The sequence below is a fragment of the Drosophila simulans genome, chromosome 4, assembly GCF_016746395.2.
Source record: "Drosophila simulans strain w501 chromosome 4, Prin_Dsim_3.1, whole genome shotgun sequence".
In the NCBI taxonomy this organism is placed as follows: Eukaryota; Metazoa; Arthropoda; class Insecta; order Diptera; family Drosophilidae; genus Drosophila; species Drosophila simulans.
Genome location: NC_052524.2, coordinates 830389 through 853573, shown reverse-complemented (window position 1 = coordinate 853573; position 23185 = coordinate 830389). Strand labels below are relative to the sequence as shown.

At 35.0% G+C, this 23185-nt stretch overlaps 2 protein-coding genes across 14 annotated transcripts in view; both read left to right on the top strand.

The window, feature by feature from the left end:
- The first annotated feature begins 357 nt into the window (after positions 1-357).
- On the top strand, positions 358-15723 carry LOC27207557 (eukaryotic translation initiation factor 4 gamma 3). Of its 7 annotated transcripts, XM_039296178.2 has the most exons (18): positions 358-588; positions 965-1016; positions 1073-1274; positions 2950-3711; positions 4490-5140; positions 5203-5238; positions 5299-5383; positions 5449-5560; positions 6054-6109; positions 9479-11772; positions 11904-12144; positions 12200-12357; positions 13047-13515; positions 13708-13931; positions 14571-14717; positions 14779-15001; positions 15107-15208; positions 15272-15723. In XM_039296178.2, exons 3-18 carry the CDS (start codon positions 1197-1199, stop codon positions 15331-15333), a joined length of 5700 nt encoding a protein of 1899 aa, XP_039152112.1. In that variant the 5' UTR covers positions 358-588; positions 965-1016; positions 1073-1196; the 3' UTR covers positions 15334-15723. The 7 variants fall into 7 exon arrangements, with proteins under 7 accessions (XP_039152112.1, XP_016037386.1, XP_039152111.1 ...); XM_016183243.3 differs by having other exon boundaries at positions 980-1016; positions 5203-5383; XM_039296177.2 differs by lacking the exon at positions 5203-5238 and having other exon boundaries at positions 5239-5383.
- Positions 15724-21910: 6187 nt separating this feature from the next.
- The window catches only part of LOC6724731 (protein unc-13 homolog A), a 32876-nt gene continuing 31601 nt past the window's right edge, over positions 21911-23185 (top strand). For 5 of the 7 annotated variants that reach the window (XM_016180553.3, XM_016180558.3, XM_016180556.3 and 2 more), the window contains exons 1-2: positions 21945-22154; positions 23042-23176. In XM_016180553.3, coding sequence (XP_016037371.1) covers positions 23171-23176 — 6 coding nt within the window. In that variant the 5' untranslated portion in view covers positions 21945-22154; positions 23042-23170. Of the gene's footprint in view, positions 22155-23041; positions 23177-23185 lie in introns of all 7 variants that reach the window. The other 2 variants (XM_039296185.2, XM_039296186.2) reach the window with 1 other exon arrangement.

The following is a 23185-nucleotide window of genomic DNA, read 5'->3' as shown; positions in this document are numbered from 1 at the left end:
TATTTTGGCGAAAACTAACTACTAATATTTTGTCTTTCAAGAAACCCCATTTACGAAGAAATAAATATTTTGTTTTAAAGTTGCCTATTTGTTATATTTTAAGATATAATAATATATTTTTTCATGTTGCTGAAAGGGCTTATTATCAAGAATGCAACGCTGGCACAACATATAGAGGAATAAGTTGGGCAAACCTCAATAGAAGAGCAAACTATAATAGCAAGTAGTGTTGGCATTGAAATATGAGTTTATTTTTAAAACGTCTGGTTAGCAAAAAATTCAATTATTTATGTTGAAGCGTGTAAGAATGTGATTTAACTATCGTTAATAATAATATTCTTCAGTCACCACTATTTCTTGGGTGCTATCGATGTTTCAACTAATAAATGCAACTCTGTTCCTATGAACAGAACACATTGCATGTGGAAATTATTAAAAAATAGTTTTTGAATGTAAAGATAAAGCTGGAATTACTGCTTCATTTATAAAAATAAATACATTTTTAAAATACACTTAAAGTGGAATTCTTAACATTTGTATTTTTTGTACATAATCACATCGGATAGGCACAAACATAAATTTGCTCAGGTAAATTGATGGTTAATAATGAGCACTGGGCAACAAATATTACATGATACTTTGCAAGTTGACTTTGCACAGTTAAGGGAAAAAGATTTTACCACTAACACTTTGAAATGTGTCTTAACGTCTTGAAAATGATGTAAACTTTGGAATTCGTGGCACGTTTTCACCATATGCACCTCTGTGATTGTGAGAACTAAACGTCCAAAGTCACAACGACAACGTCGGCAAATAAGTAAGGCTCCAGGATGGATTGGGAAATGTATAATAGATATTATCTCTGGGCTTCAGCTATAGACTTAAATTGCAAAATGTATACTTAATATTTTTGAATTATTTGGGTGAAAACATATGTGATATTTAATGATTTTATACGTGTCAGTTCTTTTAATTTCAGAGACCTCTCTGGTAGCTATACATCAATATATTTCCAGGTAAAATATGCAGAACTGAAACGTTGACAATTAATATTCATTAATATTTATTAAAGAATCAAATGGTTGAATGACGTCGTATTTGTGGGTCCAAAATCACCACAGAAATCGTCTATGAAACGGCTAATCTAACCGTTTGGCGATTTCCTACAGAGCTAACTCTAGGAATACACATACGTAATGCAACACGCTATACCAACTTTACCAACACAATCAGATATAGATAAAGTCATGCAGCCCCATTCAGCACAAAATATGGTAAGTCGATATAATAATAACATCTCCAAAATTATTTACATATATCCATTTTGACATTATTTGCTGTATTATTTTCCTTGCATTTGTTTTAAATTATTTTGCTCTTGTTCGTTAAATAAATATGTTTTCCTAGTTCCGAAAACAACTAGAACCTATTTTTTATAAGGTTGCAGACTGTAGTCTTTGTTAACAAACATTTCTATTAAGATGGTATCACACTTCTCGTACAGTAACACCAAAGTTAAAAGGAAAATGTTTTTTTCGTAGAATTATTAAATCCTGGCTCGCAACAGCTGGTATGATATCAAAAACCGTATTAATATATTTACTTCATTATTAAAGAAAACTACTTAAATCTTGTCAATGTATATTTTAATTTGTTTTTATTTTTATTAGTTTGGTAAATATTGGCGTTTGTATAAAAGGTATATTATTCAATTAAAAAATGTATAAAATAAATGTTTGTAATTATAATTATTTAAGTTACTTATTAAATTATTTCAAAAATTAAAATTTTTTATGTTAACGAACTTGATTGATTAACTATATTTGTTCCAGTCCTGTTAAGCTACATAAGTCATAAATGAACCTCTTCCGGGTATTGTATGAGGTACCTTATTTCAAAACTAAACTATAAAAACCGTGTTTTCCAAAAATACACAAATCATATAGTTTTTATCGGTAAAAATATTACTTAAAAACTAATTTTATTTCAACGGCGTCTCCAAAAATGGATGCTGAAGCCTGTTTGTTGACGACTGGCAGAAACTCAACTACGTATTAATAATTTTAAAGCTAAAATCTAAATACAGTGTAATTAATCTATCAAAGGGGAAAAAATTGTGACGTTTGGTTGTTTTATACGAATTGTATTTTGTTATATTGATTTAAAGTGTTTAATGGTTTCATATATCCAAGTCGTAGAAGCAGGCCATATATAATAGTCCCTAATATAATAGTTTCGTTATTATTATTCATAAAATGTCAACTTGATATTGTATTTCTTTTTATAGTGATGCCCTTTTAAATGGCTTGATGATATTGTCATATGTATGATATTGTCATATGTTTGAAACGCAGTGAAGGAAATATTTGCGACCATATAAATTATATATATTCTATATCAATATCCGAGTCCATATAGCTATGCCATAGAAGTAAGCTATAAAAAATAGTCCAGAATAGAATAGTTGCATTGTTTTTATTTATAAAATGACAACTTGATATACACCGTTTTTTTGACAACGTATAACTTCGGTATTAGGGCGATAGTTTAATTGTTTTTAATAATATGGTGTTCTTAATTTGTACACACAACTTTTTTTTTATTAATGACAGCTCCATCTTATAAACATTTTTTGTCCTACGCCCCCTAAAAACCCTAATAAAATTATCAAAGCCAATGCATGTTTTATATGTATTTGTTAATTCTGGAGTTACTTAACACAATATTTTAGGCTGAAAAGTTTTTTAAAAAAGAGCAACATTTTAATATTCGAATATCATAGTGCAGAAGTGTAATACTACTTAAAATTCAGATTCTTGATTTCTCAGTTTCATTTAATTTATTTTGAAAAGGGTTTGTTTTGTTTTTTTTTTAATAATTTTTTTTTATATGCATTGTTAATTAAATTTTACAGTCCGAAAATGTTCCCACTCTTGTGATCTGTTGTAGATTTTGCCAGCCAATAAAAAGACCAAAAAGTATGATCAACAGGTGCCAACTTCAAAGCCACAATCTCTTCATCAGCCTCTTCAACCGCAGCATAGCCATCCCACTGCTCAGCCTCAGTTTCAGATAAATAAGGCATACAATGTGGTCTCCATTCTTAAGGCATCAGCTCAGATCGCTCAACAGTCCCCACACTTGACGAATCAGCAGCATCCACCAATACATCACCCTCAGCAAACACAGCAGCATCAACAAAGCTATACAAACGTTGTAAATAGAAGCTTATCTGCGTCTGAACCAGTTAGAGCCCAGTCATCGGTTATATGTAACGGTTCAAGCATATTGACAGTAAATAGTAGTCAACTGAATTCGGGTGATATGAATTCGACTGCCATTTATAACATATCTAGTTACCGAAAATTAACTGGAAGTCTAGATGGAAACGTTTGCTTTCTAAATGTACCGGACATTAAACAAAATGGCAACATCAGTGGGACAGTAGTATCAAATAAGTCCATCGCCGGAGTCGGAAGTGAAAAAAGTTCTTGTACTGGAGTCAGTATTAACAACCAAATAGTATTGCCTAATGCGCACATAGGAACATCTATGGGTATAGCTCCTGGAACGAATACAGCAGGCACAAGCTACATGCACGAAAAGAATGTCGTTGGCGTTAGCGTCAATTGTATTAATACTAGTAAAAAGTATGATTTCAATAACAGTAGTTTGCTATCAAATAATAGTTACCGGGCATCTACAGCAGAGGTAAACCTTGCAAATTCTGTGACTTCAGGAAGAGATTCACTTAAAATAATTCCTAACTTCATTTCACCACCTTTTTTTTAATAATTAGTTTTTAAATATTATAAGTCCCAAAATTTATTAAATGTCAATACGATTTTTGGTTTAATGAGCAGTTTTTCTTATAATGTTAATATGTATACTTTTATCTCATACTCACAGTGCCTAATGTAATGTAAAGAAAGCAAGAAACCAGCTATAGTCGAGTTCCTAGACTAGATAGTTGGAGGCGAAAAAAATGTTTAAAAATTTCTTTGGCATAGCCATAAAAATTGGCAAGAAAAAATTTAGAAATACAAATCATATAAACATTTTGGAAGATTGGGGGCAGCCTTTGCGGTTTGCGGTTTACGGTCGTTAAGAGATGCCGATATAAATTGGCAAGACAAAGCAACAAAAAACCAACGGATTCTGCTTACGTGATCTTAACTTTCTATCTTATAATTCCCAAAATCGTTACGTTCATTCGGCTAGATCGACTCGGCTAGTGAAGATAATAATATATATACTTTATAGGGTCTGGAACGCTGCATTCTAACTGCTACATACTTTTCAATGAATTTAGTATAACCTTTTCCTCTATTAATATATATTATATATTTATTCTGATTATTTAAGTTAGTGGAAAACAAATAATCAGAGTTCCGTTTTTTTCATTCTTCACTTTGGATTATTTTTATAATACAGTCCATTTCTTTCTTTTACTGATTATTCTATATATAATTCTTTTAAATACTTTCAGTATGTATCAACGGGAAACAACAATTCTGGGAATACCCGTTCTAACCCACAAAGTGGCGCAATATTTCGAGGACCACCATCGACGCCGAATGCCCCTAGAGGTGCTAGTGGCGGAGCAACACGGCATGTCCATGTGCAACCCATGTACTCACAACCCCTTCACCAGAACATGGTGCTACAGCAATACACACAATATAACCCACGACAACAAACATTTCCAGCTTCTCATTTGCAATACGCACCCGCCCCCATGCCATACTACCAGTACCAATATGTCCCAACTCTTCAGCAACAGCCGCCGCATACTCGTAGTGCTGTCACGGTAAATACGAACGTTAATGTGGGAAACAATTTGCAGCCAGTGCAGTCTGGACCCAATGGACCTCTCCCTGGTCCGGGGGCTAGCTCGTCGCAACTTCAATTGCTCACAAGCACAGTGCAGCCTGGAGCCAGCACTGTAATGGGAGTTGGCGGTCCTGGTAGTACAATGGGACAAGTGGGTGTGCCCCCAATGGTTGGGGTTGGTGTAATGCCAACAAGTGTGCAACCGCAATCTGTGCAGGTGCAGCCCGCAAGCCGGCGCCGACATCAGCATCGATTGCAGATAATCGATCCGACGACTAAAAAAAATATATTAGACGATTTTGATAAGGCAAGTAATCCATGCACTTTATATTTCAAGTCATTTAATATTTTTATTTCAATTTTTTAAAGACAAAATCAAACACAGACAATGAATTTTCCGAACAGGTAACCTCCACAAACACACCAGCAACTGTCCTTTCAGAAGGTCCAATACGTATTCCACAGCAAGATAGTGTTGGTTTAAATAGTTTGACCAGTACATCATCACAAGGATCAGAATCACGGACAAACGCGTCTTATATCCCCATTGGTAATTTTTAAGTTTACGTCACATTTTACAATTCCGATATGTTTTTATTATGAAATATTTTGCAGAAACAACACCAATAAGTCGAACAGATGTTGGGCCGACTCCAATCGTATCCGCGATGACTGATGCTCCTTCAGTTGAAATATTACCAACGCCCCAAAGAGGGAGAAGCAAAAAGTAAGTAGCACATTGTTAAGGAGCCGTTTCTTATTCAAAGTAAATTCTTAATTTTAAACTCAGGAAAGCAGATCAAATTTTTTCATATTACATTTCGTTTAAGGTGTTACGAAGAGTTTCAGTCTTCCAGTTGCATTCAAATTAAAAATGTTGTGGTCGTCGGTCCGTATAAACGTGGATATATCGGGAAAGATAGAGATTAAAAATACAGAACCTAGGGACACCATTGCAGCTAAAGCTGCGCTAATTTGCTTCATCATCTATGCCCAAACTTGTTAAAGGCAGTCTGATATAATCCTTCCAGATCATGATTTCTAGTCCTTTAAAGGAGTCGTATTGCCGAATTAAAGTATTCAATTTAGGGTTGCCGCCCCACTCTCTTTTCTGCTTTCATTTGATGAAGTTCGAGTATCTAAAAGTCGCGGATCTCGACTATAGCATTCTGTCTTGTTGTATTGTTAAATAACCATGTTCAATATTGTTCTTTTTTTAGAATTCCTATAGTGTCTCCTAAAAATGTATCTGAGTCCATAGCTGCACCTATCACTGGTAAGTTGTAATATACTTGTTTTCGTAGTTCAGTTTAACGTTTAATTTTATAATGAGGAGATCTTTTTTTGTCGCTAGCAAAAATTATGTTTTATTCATAATTATTGCACCATTAGTGACTGATGTAAAGTAAATACTAAAAAATGTAACTTATTCTTTCTGTTTCTGTTTTTCTTTCTTCGAAAAATGTCAAAAATCGATAACTCAGAGTAAAAGGAAATTATCTTTTAAAACTATATACAATTTAATTGTATAAGGATATAAGTCGAGTTTCGGGGTTGTTTTGACTTATAAATTTAAAAATGCATAAGGTCAACCGTTGGAAAATTGATGAAAATGTTATTTTCCATTTAAATTATGTTATACCCGCAACTCATAAAGTAATCGTATATTTTCAAAAAGTATATTTTGGGCTATTAAATATTTAATATCAATAGCCGAATTTGGTGGTCGTCCCACCAAATTTATAGTAAACATACTCACTCGGTTACCAGTAACAGCACTTAGCAGTTCTTATTTCTTATTTCCTTTCTTTATTTGTCGCGTTTTACACTTTAATTTGGCATTCCGCAGTTAGATTCTCCTCCGCACGGGAAATGTTAGCTTGCTACGATACTGCCGCTGCCACGCGTTAGGATAGCGTCACCGTTTTCAAACTAGAATGAACAGGTGCTGGGCTTTCAAGGGACACGCCGTGCTAGCTGCACCTCCTGTCCCATGCTCTGTCCCGGTCGGTCCCGCCAGTGTTCACTGACGCTCCGTGCGATCGCCCGCCAGCCTAGCCCTTCCTCATACCTTTCCCTTTTACTGTTTGTTAGACGACCTCCATTCCTACCGCTTTCGTTATCCCGGACGGTACGGGCGAGGAACTGAATTCGTACGCGGACTCGAGGTAGTGATTTCTATGCTATCGCCAGGCTTGCAACAGGCAGTTGACATCTGCATTTGTGCAGAGTTTTAACTCCTTACAAAACTTTAAAAGCTAGGAAGTCTAAATTGGACATACAGACTTTTCAGAAAAGAGATGAAAGCTTACTTCAAATTTCGGCTAAATTTCACCTGGCGAATGCATTTACAGATTGGCAGTTATTTACCGCCCACAAACTGCATAATTTTGTTGCGTCAATATATTTGTCATTAGCATGACTTTGTGTATAACTAGTATATTTTTTTCATTATTTATATCGACACGATATTAACGTTATGTCGCTAAAGTTTATAATAACTATTAAACGACATTAACGTTATGGCTGTGTATGTTCCATAACGTTAATGAGAAATGAGAAATAAAGACACATTTATGAATTTTTCTGGCACATCAATATAAATTGGGAGAACAATTATAAAACAAAAAAATTAAAAAAGTTTCTCAAGTATGGGCGTGGCAGTTTTAATGATAAGTTTTTGATTCGCGAACCAGCTCGCCGGCATGCTGAATCCGCGGTTTATCATTAATTTTTTATAAACAATGAAAAATAATTATAAATTAAATGAATTGTTTTTGGTCGGCTTGCGGTCGGTAAAGTGGGCGTCTCCAAATTTATTTTCGCATATCGATAAAAATGGTCAAGACAATAATAAAATAGATAAAAACTAAAACAAATTACGTATCGTCTGCGTCTCTGCAATCAGCATATTATATATATCCTGTTGTTCCCGAGATCACAGTGTAGTTCGCACATGGCCAGTTCGACTCAGTTAGTGATCCTAATCGGCACCTAAATGGATATGCAAACCTTGTATTACCTCCTTATTCTAGTAGACTAATGTAAATTTATTTACCTACCCTAGCTAACCGTAGAACGATGCATGGAACAGTTGTTGCCGCGTAAAAAATAAAAATTATACTAGGAATCTTTTCTGCATACCTTTTACAATCTTCAAAAATAATCTAATATACCCATAATGTAGGACTCGATGTGTAATTGCGTGACAATTTTAAAACAACTATACGAATTAAAGTAATTTTTAAATAATTTTGAAATCTTGTTTCAGTAAGTGCAATTCCGGTTATTGGCATTGTTACTAGTTACGAGTGTGTGAATACTTCACGTTTGCCATGACATTATTTACTCACTTCTAGTGTGTCTTTTGGCTGATGGGCGGCCGTTGTTTCTGTTCGTCTGGTCACCTTGGTGTTAGTGTTAGTGAGATACGAAATCATCTGTGTCTATCTATAGCGACTAGGTAATAGAGCGACAGTTGGCCACTAAGACGTTGTGTGCTTATATGAAATTAGTACAAACACTTGTATGATAGCATACGTCAGAAATATATAAATGAAAAACGTGAATACATTTCTTTAAATGTTGTTTTATAAATGTAATAAAGTAAATTGTCTATTCAGTGACGATAGTCTTATTTTTACAAGTATTATTATTATATAAAAGTATACATTATAATCATAACATCATTATCGAACTAAAACAAACATTTCTAAAGTCTGTGGCGCGCGCAGTTTTGTACTTTTAGTAAAAATTGCCTTAGTATATGCCTTAGCACAGTAATACCAATAAATAAAAATGTTCAATAATCATGTTGATGTTTAGCTCCCTTTGAATAAAGAAATTGTTTTTTTCGTTTTGGTGCATACCTGATAAAAAAGATATGGTTATTATAATTCCAAGTAAGTTTCATCTAGTTTCCTCACCTAAAGGATCGTACTAATAATTATCAACAGACCAATATAATTGGGTACATAATTTGTTTAATAGCATATTTTTTAATTGTAAATTAAATTTTAAATAAATTAAATTAAAATTAAAAAAAAAATTAAATTAAATTAATATTTATATAATATTATAATATAATATAATAATATAATATAATGTAATAATATAATATAATATTATAATATAATATAATATCATATATATATAAATTTAATTTATTTATATAAAAATTAAATGTAATATTAATTTATATATAGATATTGACATCAGGAAATATAAAAGCTAGAAGGTTGAGATTCTGCATACAGATTTTAGGGAAAAAGACGCAGCGCATGTTTGTTGACCAATGTTGCCACGCCCACACTAACGCCCACAAACCGCACATAAGTGCCACGTCCACACTTTTTAAAAGTGTGTTGATATTTTTTCATTATTTTAAAAGTCTCGTAAACTGTCTTGTATCTGATAGTCGGGGAAGTCGACTATAGCATTCTCTTGTGTTTATGCTGCTATCTTGCTGATCCTGCTTTTCGAGCCAACCAAAACCATTTCATGTATTTTAGCTTTATAATTTTAATTTAAATAATCAATAATTTATGAGAGACTGAATATCGTTTATATACCTGGTCCTCATTATTAATGTACTGCAAATTTAATATTAACTACTACTTTTTTAAATACAATTTTATAATTTCAGATGAAACAGATGATGCAGGGTCAACACCGATATCCGCAACTACTAAGGAACCTATACCGAATCAGCCCCATCAAAATTTACTCATATCCGATTCATCAAAACATAATCAATCGGTATCAAATACTGAGATTTTAACAGACGTGCCTACTGTTTTGAAGGAAATGCATATTGCTGAGTTGGAGTCTAGTGTAGCCTCAGAAAATCATTCAGCTGGAATACTAGATGTCAATGTCAATAAGAGTTCACAATCATCGGATTTTCCGGCAGATCCTGAATTTGGTGGTATTGGCACAACATCACCTACAAGTTTAAACGCAGTTTCTCCTATTATACACGAAGTTTTAGATAATACTGAGCTATCCGAAAAATTAGAGAATTCTACGACAGAAACATTAAATGATAGCCAATGCGTAGAGAAGCCAACTCAACAAGAACTTAGCTTAACAAAGGCCACAGATGAAACTGAAATATCCGCAATGGCATTAAAAGATGTGAATAGTTTGGATAATCACCAAACTGAAAAAACATACCCTACAAAGCCAAAACTCAATGTAGATGTTTCAGAAGATACTTCCTCCAGAGAGTCAGCAAAAAAGTCAATTTCAACAAACAATACAGGAGTAGATGTAGATCTGAAATCAGATTCTAAGTCAGTGACTACCCTTGACGATAAACCGGACTCTACTGATCTGAAAGTGAAAGTGTCTGCAAAAGTGTCCTCTATCATAAACTATAATGAGGGTCAATGGTCACCAAACAATCCAAGCGGAAAAAAACAATACGACCGAGAACAATTATTACAGTTACGCGAGGTTAAGGCTTCACGTATACAACCAGAGGTAAAAAATGTGTCTATTCTTCCTCAACCAAACTTAATGCCATCATTTATTCGAAATAACAATAATAATAAGCGAGTACAATCGATGGTTGGTATGATTGGCAATCGTAACAATGAATCGGCGGGAAATTATATTGGTAAACAAATGTCGATGTCAGGCGTGCAAAGTAGCAGCGGTAGAAGCAGTATGAAAGGCATGATACACGTAAATTTATCATTAAATCAAGATGTTAAGCTAAGTGAAAATGAAAATGCATGGCGCCCTCGAGTGTTAAATAAATCTGATGGTGATAGCGACGCGAAATCTGCACTCGAAAAAGATGAATTGGTACGTCGTGTTCGGGGTATTTTAAATAAGCTTACCCCAGAAAGGTTTGACACACTTGTTGAGGAGATTATAAAATTGAAAATTGATACACCCGACAAAGTGGATGAAGTAATTGTGTTGGTATTTGAAAAGGCCATTGATGAGCCAAACTTTTCTGTGTCTTATGCCAGACTATGTCAACGACTCGCTGCGGAAGTAAAGGTAATAGACGAGCGCATGGAAAGCGAAATCAAATCTAACTCGGCACACTTTCGAAATGCATTGTTAGATAAAACTGAACAGGAATTCACCCAAAACGTTTCACAAAGCACCGCAAAGGAAAAAAAATTACAGCCAATTGTGGATAAAATAAAGAAATGTACCGATGCCAATGAAAAAGCGGAACTTGAGGCATTTTTGGAAGAAGAAGAAAGAAAAATAAGAAGACGATCCGGAGGGACAGTACGATTTATTGGCGAACTTTTTAAGATATCTATGTTGACTGGCAAAATAATATACTCTTGCATCGATACACTTCTTAACCCTCATTCTGAAGACATGCTTGAGTGTTTATGCAAGCTGCTTACAACTGTGGGTGCTAAATTTGAAAAGACCCCAGTAAATTCCAAAGAACCCAGTCGGTGTTATTCGTTGGAAAAATCGATCACCAGGATGCAGGCCATCGCATCGAAAACTGACAAAGATGGAGGCAAAGTAAGCTCCAGAGTACGATTTATGCTTCAAGACGTTATTGACTTGCGAAAGAATAAATGGCAAACTTCTCGGAATGAGGCTCCCAAAACTATGGGACAAATTGAAAAGGAGGCGAAGAATGAGCAGCTTTCTGCACAATATTTTGGTACACTTTCCAGTACTACACCAGGAGGATCGCAGGGCGGCTCTGGTAAACGAGATGATCGTGGAAACTCTCGGTACGGTGAATCTCGTTCAGGTAGCGCGTATGGTGGTAGCCACAGTCAACGTGGTGATAATGGGAACCTTCGACACCAGCAGCAGAATAACGTCGGGAGCAACGTCTCTGGTGGTGCTGGACACTCCAATGGAAACAATGATGACAATACTTGGCATGTGCAAACCAGCAAAGGTAGCCGCTCTCTAGCGGTTGACAGCAATAAACTGGAAGGCCTGGTAAGAACTATTTATGTGATACATATATACATAAGCAGAAATTGTTTAGAAAAAACACATAAAATTATTATATTCCTTTTCACTGTATATTTAGGATGGCTAAACTTGTTTATTTTTTTTTAACATTTCAGTCGAAACTTTCTGACCAAAATCTAGAAACAAAGAAGATGGGTGGGTTGACACAATTCATTTGGATTAGTAGTGACACAACACGACTATCGTCGGCGCCGACACCAACCCCATCCAATCCTTTCGCTGTGCTCTCATCCCTAATCGATAAAAATAGTAATGAAAGGGATCGCGATCGCAGTGGACCCAGAAACAAAGGGTCATACAACAAAGGTTCCATGGAGCGGGATCGTTATGATAGAGGTAATTTTTTCTTTATAATAATTACCTAAAATAATAATATGGAAACTTTAAAAAGGTATGCATTCGAGAACTGGATCATCTCAGGGATCACGAGAAAACTCATCCTCCCGCGGTGGTCAGCAGGGTCGAACTTTATTGAGTTCATCAGTTCAAAAATCTGCTAGTCATTCAAAATACACCCAACAGGCACCACCTACACGGCATACTGTAAAAGTGAGTATCAGCTCCCTAGAAAGCATGCAGAAAATAAGTAACTCGTGGGTTCAATCTCTTAAGAAATGTATAATGTGTTTTCTAACTCTATTTAAAATGCCAACTTTGAAGGTATATGTTTCCACATATCCTATAAAATTGTATTTTTACTAAGGTCCTAGACAAATTGATTATGGAGAGCGCAAATTAACTTCCTTTTCGTTGTGTACGTGGTTTTTGTATAGCTTAAATTTACTAAGCCAAATAGAGTAATGAATTAAATTTTAAAATTTTCTTTTCTTTTTTTTAATTTATCAGAAACAACTTTTAAACAACAAGCGCATTTTAAATTCAGTATTTCACTAGATTTTCACTGATTATGTCGTTTTTATTTTATTTTATCAGGAACGGCTTTTAACCTACAAGAATATTTTAATGATATAATAAATGTGCTGTAGTTGTCGGATGATAAGGATCGAACGAAACAATTTTAAATACATTATACTTAATTCAGGAGCGTTGATTGTTTTTATCTATAATTTACTCGTTAAACCTTTTGGGTGCCTCTAAATGAATGTCACTGGTCATAGATGTGGTTGTTTGTTTTACAATCCCCCTAATTGATTGTAATAATAAATAAAATCTCGCATTTCTAAAAAATGTTCCTTTAAGTATTGTAATACATTTTAATCCATAAACATTTTTTTCAGGCCCAGTCATCAGTGGGCAGCTCTAACGTTAACACAGGTCCACTCTACCGTGGTAGTGAGCAGCAATCATCAGCAACCTTCTCGCAGACCACCCGTTCTGTTGCTCCTGTGGCAGTGTTCATCGAAGCTAGCGAGACAGATATAAAACTCATCAAATCTGTTGTCTCCGAAATTGTAGACCTATCAGCTGCATCTAAAGAAGTCACGCCCGGTGCAGTTTCGTGCATAAAACGACTACCAGAGAAACTACGCTGCAGTTTCATTTATTATATTTTAACAGATTATTTGCATTTAGCAAATGTAGGTAAACAGTACAGGCGGTATTTATCTATTGCCGTGTCCCAACTTATTCAGCAGAATTACCTCTCTGCCGATCACTTGAGACTGGCTTACAACGAATTTACCGTATATGCAAACGATTTGATTGTTGATATTCCAGAGCTTTGGCTATACATTCTTCAATTTGCCGGTAATATTGTACTTTATTACGTTTAACTGCATTGTGTATTAGTTTCCATCCTTCCTCCTGTAGTCATAATATCCTATGATTTAGGATACATGTATTCGTTTATATAAAATCGATGGTTATTGATACACTTTTGCTGACCGACTACTAACATAACACCTTATTCATTTTTTTTCATAACATTTTCTTCTACAGGGCCACTAATTGTAAAGAAAATATTGACTATATCAGATTTGTGGAACAACAATTTAAAAGAAAATAGTCCATCAAACGTGGCTAAAAAGTTCCTTAAAACATACTTAATGTATTGTACACATGAGGTTGGACCAAGTTTTGCTCGGAATATGTGGATCAAGTTTAACCTTAAATGGTCAGATTTTATGCCTGAAAGTGAAGTTGCCGACTTTATTAAATTTAACGTGAGTTATTTTTGTAAATACAACAATTTTTATAAGACCTTTAAATTGAAAACAAGTAAAAGCACTATTTTTTTCTGTTCTAAAATTCACGCAAAAGCATACACGATTCTAGAGACAGAAGCAGCGCATGTTTGTTAACACATTTTGCCACGCCCACTCTAATGCCCACAAACTGACGCACCCACACTTCGGAAAAATGTTCCGATATTTTTTCATATTTTTATTAGTCTTTCTAACGAGTTAATAAAAAAAACTTTTTGCCACGTCCACTCTAACGCCTTTAAACTTGTTCGAGTTCTTGAAAACAAATTTGCGCTGCGTCCATGTCTGAAAGCTGCATGCTTAATCTCAACATTCTAGCTTTTATATTGCCTGAGATCGAGACGTTCATACGGACAGACGGACATGGCCAGTTCGACTCGGCTATCGATCCTGATCAAGAATATATATACTTTATATGGTCGGAAACGCTTCCTTCGCCTGTTACTTTCTAGTATACCTTTTTACTCTACGACTAACCGGTATAATAAGTGAAGATATGTCTTTGAAAAAAATGTAAAGACGAAAACTCGTGTGTATGACTAATTGGACACATTATTCCTTACATATTTTGTAAATGTTCTGACGGATTATTTACAGAGACTGGAGTATGTGGAGAACGAATCAAAGTCTCCAGTGATTGATCAAAGAGAGACTCCAGAAAAGCGCGTTAAAAATGTGATAGACCATATTGAGCACTTACTAAAGGAAGGAACAACTGCGGACTGCATTATTGATTACAGTAACGTAAGGAATTCAATTCAAATATAGATGTTTATTTATTTCAAATCCACTTACAATTCTGTAGGGAAATATAATGGTGGTTGATAAGTTATTTATCAGAGGATTGACAGAAACATTAAGTAATTTCTCGATTCACTACAAAGACAACAGTTACAAGCTTGAGTCGGAAACCTTTCAAAAGTTTTGCATACCGGTTTTGCAGAGATATATTGATTCAAATGAAGACCATCAACTTGAATGTTTATATACTTTGCAGCTTTTAGTCCATGGATTGGAGCATCCGAGAGGTAAGGACTTTAAACTCTAAAATGTGTATTACCGTTTCGTATTTACTGTCTAATATCACGCAATGTTTTCTTTAACTAAAAGGCCATAATTCTCATACATTTTAGGATTGCTAAGTGAACTAATTGGCGAGCTATATGATTCCTTTGTAATACAGAAGGAATCGCTCTGTAAATGGCGCGATTCAAAGGATCAGTCTGCTGGCAAGGGTAAATTTCTTAAACCACTTTTTAGGTGGCCAAGATGTAACGCCTTCTTTTCTATATTTTTAGGCGTGGCTGTAAAAAGTCTTAATCCTTTCTTTAACTCGTTATTAAACGATGATGCCAACTAAAACTTCGAAGTTTCTGACCTAGACAGCATAACTTTCAAAATTTGTAAAAAAAAAATTAACTACAGAGTTGGAGGGTAAAGAAAGTTCATTAAAAGTATATACGATTTCGATATGGACTTATTCAATAACGTTATGCTTCTGGTTCATGCATTAAAAGTATATGCAACAATATAAAAGTGTATAACATATGTAAAATAAAGCGAACCTAAAAAAAATATAGTTATAACTCGTTACTTCTCATATTATTGAGAGCTTTCTTAAGAAGGTTAAAAGAATAATCTAATTTTTCAATTTCAACTTGGTAAATAATTTAATCTCTAAAGTTTTGATTAGGTTAGAATTTCCGTTCAAAGGTCGAATAAATAAAACAATAAAGAATTTGTACAAAAACATTTTATTTTTTAATACCATCACAAAATATAAATGCTTTGATTTTGAAATTTTTAATTTTTTTTTATATTTCTGAAGTTTACAATATATGGCAAGAAGCAGATATGGGAAAAACGATACTCTTTTCCTATGCAAAACTATTGTAAAAAATAAGGGTTTTGGCAGAAACAAAAAAAGTAAAAAAAGGATTTTATCATGATCAATAGCCGAGTCGATCTGACTATTTCCATCTGTCCATATGAACGTCGTGCTCAGAAACTATAAAAACTAGAAGCTTAAGATTAAGCATACAGATTCAAGAGACAAAGACACAGCGCAAGATTGTTGACCCATGTTGCCACGTCCACATATATTTATATCTAATAATGAAAACTGCATTGGGAGCGCTAATCTAATGATGAAAAATACGCGTTCCACTTTGCGAAAAATGATGAAATTTCGCGTTCGTGCTTTCACTAGATGAGTAACGGACTGTAACGAACTGATTTTGTTGGTCTACTCGCGAGTTGCACCGGCAAGCTCAGAAGTCCCGCCAGACGCCTGTTCAGTGTTTACTGACGCTCCGTGCTATCGCCCGCCAGCCTAGTCTTTCCACATACCTTTCTCTTTTACTTAGATGGGTTTGTTAGACGGCCTCCATTCCTACCGCTGTCGTTATCCTGGACGGTGGGGGCTAGGAATTGCATTCGTACGCGGACTCGCGGTAGTGACTTCTTGGCTACCGCCAGGCGAAACGACAACGCGTTAGCCCCATGCCTGCTCTGACCATTCTCGCCAGTACCACTCGTGCTCGGTTCTTAAGAACGCTACGGGCAAAACCGCCCGAACAAAACACAAAGTCAGAACAGCAACATTTTTTGTTTATTTCTTTAACTAGTGCACAAATCAAAAGAAATTCACCCGCGAAGAGAATAATAATTATGTTAACAAAATAGAATTTTATAAGAAATTATTAAAAAACCTCCGATGGTTTTAGAAACACAAAAAAAAAAAGACGCAGCGCAAGTTTGTTGACCCATGATACCACGCCCACGCTAATACACACAAACCGCACAAAACTGCCACGCCCACTTTAAAAAATGTGTTGATTTTATTTTATATATATTTCTATCGATTTGCAAAAAAATCTTTTTGCCACGGCCACTCTAACGCCCTAAAACCTCCCAAAACTGCAACACCCACATTTTTGGAAAAAATTTAAGTTTTTTAATCGATATCTCTTGTTTGTTGTGTAGTGTAGCTATGATACAGGAAGAAACATACTGCAATGATCAATTAAAATTAAAATTTAAGAGATATCATTGGGAAAATTATGATGATCAAATCGTGTTTAATTTGCAGTGAATCCGTTTCTTTCACTTAGTCGGACTTTTACTCACTTTTAGTGCCGATTTGCTTGGCTCCACAGGAGTAATAAAATTCACAGGACAGGAAGGTAACGGCAGCAATATAAAAAATATTGAAGCCAACTTTTTGGGCTTTGTTTAGGCAGTGGGAAAAGCTTTTATTTTCCTCAAAAAAAATTTTTTAAGCCTTCCCATCTGTTTCAACTCTGACCCCTTACATTACACTGTGGTCCAGAATTCGATTTTTTTGGCATATCACCCTCTTCTTCTTCTAGTTCTACATTATAAATTTCCGAATCTGAACTCGAATGAGAATCAGAATGTGAATCCAATATTTTGTCTCATGGATCAGGTTTAAAATTAGACTGTATTTCCAAAAGACTTATTACTGCCTTCGAAAGTGGTTTTTCCTATTTTTTCTCTCCCTTTCTTTTAAACTAATTGTTAATAATAGTGGGTCCGAGTAATCAATCGCTCTGTGGAAAATATCACTCATCCTATTGATCCGACTATTTTTCCTTGCATGTGATAGTCGGTCCCTTTTGTAAAGCTTATTCCGGGCTTCACTCGCATTTTCAGTTTCCTTTTTAATCTTTCTCCTGCATTTTGGTAAGATAAGTTTCGGCGTTCCATTTGCTTCGGTGTCTTGGAGTTTTCAAAATCACTAACAAGAATTCTTATCTTAGACGCCATCTACTTGGTATGTTTGGAAATAAATCGGTCTAGTTGTCTGTTACACTCGGGCAGTTTTTTTTTAATAAATAATTCAAAATTTACTATTTTTTTGTCAATCTCTTCTGTCTTTTTCGATTCCTGATTATTGTTGTTGATTGCGGAATAAACGTAATCTGAAAAATAACTTATTTGCCTATTGTTACGCCTCCAAATGTTCAGAAGGTCGCTATGTCTGAACTCGAACTTGCCTATATAAAATCAAATTTTTAAGAAAACGAGCAAAAATGGGCAAAAGATATTACTTTACCGTGAAAGACAATAGTTAAAGGTACAAACTGACGTTTTTAACTTTTGTCAGAAATTGTCAGAAAATTAGTTATACTCCACGAAACACAGGGTACACGTTAGAATTTTCTGTTAAAATACACATAAATTGGATGTCACACAACATAAAAACAGTACAACTATACATATATTACCTACATAAGTTAAAAACATCATACCTTGGCATTTATTTACCATATTTTACTATAATTTTTGGATGCGTATTAACGATCATACCACATGCAAATGTAAGCAAATAATTTTTCGGAAATTGCATTCTCTCAATCAGCTGTTTAACACTTCACCTTTAAAAGCTCATAAAACGATTTAGTGAAGCTTTCGGTCAATTTTGTTTTTGGTTTTTATTTATATGATTAATTTTCTATTAGAAAATAATTGCTAAAGGACGATATATTGACATAAAAATTTAGACTTTATGCCAAAAAAAACGAAATCTGGACCATAATGAATTATACAAATAATTTTCAATGTATTATATTTTTCGAATGCGTTCTCGCATAAAATTTATTTATTCAAAAATCATCTAAAAGAGCAGTTTTGCATAATCTTACTTATATACATATATATATTACACATATATATATATATATATATATAATTTGTTATTTGCCTTCATATATTAGAGTTGTCAAGTAACTTTTTCCTTTTTCTATACAAGTTAATTGATTAAATTTTTTAAAGTGTTTTTGCCATCTTTGCCATTTCGGTTAATCCGCCCTGGAAGAGACCTCCGATGAACAGTGGACTTTTTTTTGCGAATTGTTATTAAAAACAATCAAACTTGTGGTTGGTAAAACGACCCTAGTAATTCGTTAAAAAAGCATGTAACAGGCAGAAGAAGGCCCTTCAAGATATGTGCATTCTTCATCTGGGCATATAATAGCTGAATAAAATAAAGCATGCAGACTCCAATACTCCGTGGTGATTAACATATTCCGATTTGGAATAACTACAGAACATTCTTAAGTTTCACTGGGCTTTCGATAACGAACCCCCAACTCTTAATGATTTATTGTTGTCTATAATAAATAATAGTTTATAATACTTTAGCCAGTTGATTTTACACAAGAAAGATCGCAATAAGTTCCCCAATAGACAATAGTATTTCGAAGAAATATATATTTTTTATATATAAAAAAACTTAGTCCTTCATATACTGTTATAATTTTCACTCGGAAGTTAATTAATGGGGGCAAATTTTTATAAAAATTCCTTAGTGTTCTTATGTGTCGAGTAACACATTTGCTATACCGGGTTACAAAGTTTCCACCTGTCGTAATAATTATACCCGTAGAGTAAAATGGTCTACTATGTTCGTTGAAAAGTATGTAACAGGTAGAAGGAAGCTTTTCCAACCATATAAAGGTCATATATACATTTCTGATCCGGAACAATAGCAAAGTGATCTGGCCATGTCCATCGATGCGTCCGTATGAACGATTCGTCAATCATTTTGGTGTCCTCAGCACAGCAACTGCCGGCTGCGGTTGTACCTTTTGATGATGTCGCCATCAGCATCTTCCGCCAGCTGAGCGGACTGCTCCTAGTTTTTTGTTTGCAGAACATCTCGCGAGAAAGTGTTCCAGCAGAAAAGTCAACAGGACTGGCAGGTTTGACATGCCAAAGAACCATAGAATCATCAAACAACAATGCCCAATTGCACTCGGTCAGCAGACCAGATCGCAGGGCCATAAAGATGCGCCATGGATCCACCTGGCATAAGTCCGCCTTCGTAACTCGTTTCCTTCGGTACAGTACAAGCGTGGTGGATTCCACGCTGTCATTCGAAATTAGCTCACCAGCCACCGGGGCAGTTTGGTTGGTCGGCATCTGGTGCGGATGTTGGTGCTGCGGATCCTGATGAGGATATGGGTATTGACGCGGGGGAGGCTGCTGCTGCAAGGGCTGTTGCTGCATTGCCTGTCCCGAGATCGGCGGTGGCTTTTGAGACATCATGCCGCTAAGTGGCCCCTGGCCCACTTGTTGATTCACACACTGTGAAGGTGGCATGGTCTAAGGTGGTTTAACTATTCCACCGGGTCCCACTTGTGGCAATCCTAGAGGTGGAACGGTGCCGTGGGATGCCTGTTGCGGCGGTGGTTGCTGAACTCCTACTTGTTGCGATTGCTGCTGCAGGGACGGTATCCCGGGCATCCTATTCTGTTGGCCTGGTCCTGAGGAGCTTATTCTGTTGACCTGCGATATTTGCTCCCGTTAACCGCTTTACAGTGCGTCACTGGCACCCTGTCCCTGACCGCGTGCTGGCGGGTGGAACCATGTTGACCAGGTTAGCATTGCCTCCATCGAATTTTGGAAGCTCAAGAGGGGGCAGCGTCGGTGCCCTACTCCTGAGTAAACGCTGCTGGTGGCCACAATCATACGAAGAAATGCCGTTAGCAAAAGTTGATTGGAAGTGCATTTGCGAGGCGCGCTTTAAGATCTTTGCGCAAATATAGGATTTTCGAAAGTGTCAACAAATCTCTCAGCAAAATCACTTTCGATTTCATCCGAATTAAGTTCTCTCTCATTAAACGAAATATACATTGCGGAAGCCCTGCACTTCAAAACGGAAGAAACAGCGACTCGGAACTCGGCTTAAGCGGGAAGATAAGTGCAAAGAAGAATTAGCGGCCGCTTCCTTTATTAGTATTTTTACAATTATAACTGTTTATGTACATGCAATCTTGCGTAACCAACGAAGTTATTTTCAACGTTCACTGCGTTTAATTTGTCTGAATGTTGCAGACAGAAATGTCGTGTTGTTCATCAACGCAACTCAACAACAGTAGCGAATAAATTGAAGTGTTTGCAAGATTTGCACTATTTATTGTGTCGTCATCAGCAAATGTTGAGCAAATAAGTTTTTTTATTAGCTGTTTTTGAGCAATTAAAAGACGAGGTTTAATTAGAGATTTCTAACGATATGTTTTTATTGGTTTTAGAAAACGAGATTTTGAATCGATGCGATTTGTCCAAGATAACGAAAGCGAATGCTAAAGAGCGACTCAAGTCATCAGCTGAACGCTGAGCCAAAGGTGTAGGTGCGGGGTACACGAGAGATCTCGGGAGCTGACGTGCCGTATAACTAAATTGTGTCTCCAAAGTTGGCAGCATATAAAAAATGAATTAGGAATTGCAAGTGGCCTGACAGCTACAATATTCAGATTAAGTATGCAGATTCCAGAGTAGGTACAGCGCGAGTTTGTTCGTTCATGTTTCCACTTCACTGTAACGCAAACAAACCGCCCAAAAATTACGTGCCCACAGTTTTGAAACATGTGTTGGAATTTTTTTCATTATATTATTGCTATTGGTATGCCAAACATTTTTTTAACTTATGGTGACAACACAAATGGAATACTTAAAAAGAGTGCATACAATTGATACAATTGATTACTCTTAAGATTATATTCTTATCGTGCTCTGAAGCTATACTTAAACCGACTTGTCGTTTTTCTATGGAGGACATTAAATATAATAAAAGCTTGTTGAATAATGTGATTAGCTAATGATCTTAGCTAATAGCGTATGTATAGTGTATGTACATTTGAGTAAACTCACATCAGGAAATTGGGGATACATGGTCCTACACAGGCCTTATCTAATGCAGGAGAAGCAGTTTTCATTTCTAACAGAATGATACGTGTAACAAGGAAGATTTGGGATAATCTTATATATCAAACATCAAAAAAGATGCAAAATACATATATTTTTAAATTTATATTTTTCGATAATATATTATATTCACATATTTATCTTGTTTAACATATTTCACCACGGGAATGGGTTCCCTTGGTGTGTTATCCTCTCTTTGATTTGCGCATGCTCTGTGAATTTTATGGAACTGGAATTATACAATACAAAATAACCATTTTTCATTCACTGCGTACTAAATTAGAGGCGTTTTAAGTGACTAATAAAAGAAATTGGAATAGTTTAAAATACTGCAGTTTTGCATACTTACCTTTAATAAAATGTGGCACTACTGTGGGGCACCTTAGAAGGAAATATATGTGTATAAATAAAGCAAAATAAAGTGACCTATCAACTAAAAAGTTTTAACTGGTAAAAAAGTATTTTTTGCTATTAAAAATGTTAACATATGGTGGTTGGTCTAAAAACATTTAAAAGCATTATATTCTTAAATGTGTGAAATGAGCGCAATGAGCATACATATTAATGCCATATTGTTCCAAGGTTCAACTTCAACTAATTACTCCTTCCGAGTTGTTTATATTTTATGATTTAACAATTGCTAAAGCATACATTACACCTTTCAAAAAATTTATCGTGTAGGCAATAGCAAATTGAGATTTTTTGTTTGGATGAAATAAGTTCATAACCGTTGTATCTGACTATATGAAACGTACATACAAATTGTTTATCAGGATCATTGTTCGGATGGAAAAATATTCGGTCCTGTCTGCCTTTCTGCTATTCTCAGTATCTGTCATTTCATTTTGGCTAACATCTATTCAATAACAAACAGTTTCATTGTATTAAATAGAGCTGGAAAATATCCATGTTTTTCAACATCAATTGTTTATGCTTTTAAACTGAAATGCAGGTGAAATCATTTTTCTGAGTTCGTTTTTATGTATATGTTGTAAAAAAATCGGTTGTTTTGTGACGATGTAGTTGTATTAAAAATACGTTTTTGTAGATAAATTAACGGATGTTTAATAAATAATACGAAGAAGTCCTTTCCCTACGGAGAATTTGATAACTTGTGCAAGTTCGCAGAAGGTCAAAGTACTTGACATTAGCTTTCTTTTATGTATTGATTTGGAAATATAATGAAGATTTCCTTTAGAATCAAAAAATGACCATCAATGTAGCCTTTCGCAAAATTAATGTGCAAAGCCAATATGAAATAAAAATTATAATCTCTAATTTAATTATGTATTAAGAAAGAGAATAATAAATAAAATAAATTTTTTTAAATATTTAAGCTACTTTTGACTGTTTGGTGATGCTCGGCCGACGCTACAATGTCACAGCATGACTGCATGACTTTTAAGGATTATCACGTAGAAGATAAAGTTTTCAGATAGCAGTGCGGGATAATAACACCGTAAAACATGACGGTGAGTATT

What these genes read in the sequence shown, in the direction of transcription:
- LOC27207557 (XM_016183243.3), top strand. Translation starts at nt 1,197, where the DNA reads ATGCAACACGCTATACCAACTTTACCAACACAATCAGATATAGATAAA. An exon ending in ATACATTCTTCAATTTGCCG is followed by an intron (nt 13,516 to 13,707) that starts GTAATATTGTAC and finishes TTTCTTCTACAG; the next exon opens with GGCCACTAATTGTAAAGAAA. An exon ending in GGATCAGTCTGCTGGCAAGG is followed by an intron (nt 15,209 to 15,271) that starts GTAAATTTCTTA and finishes CTATATTTTTAG; the next exon opens with GCGTGGCTGTAAAAAGTCTT.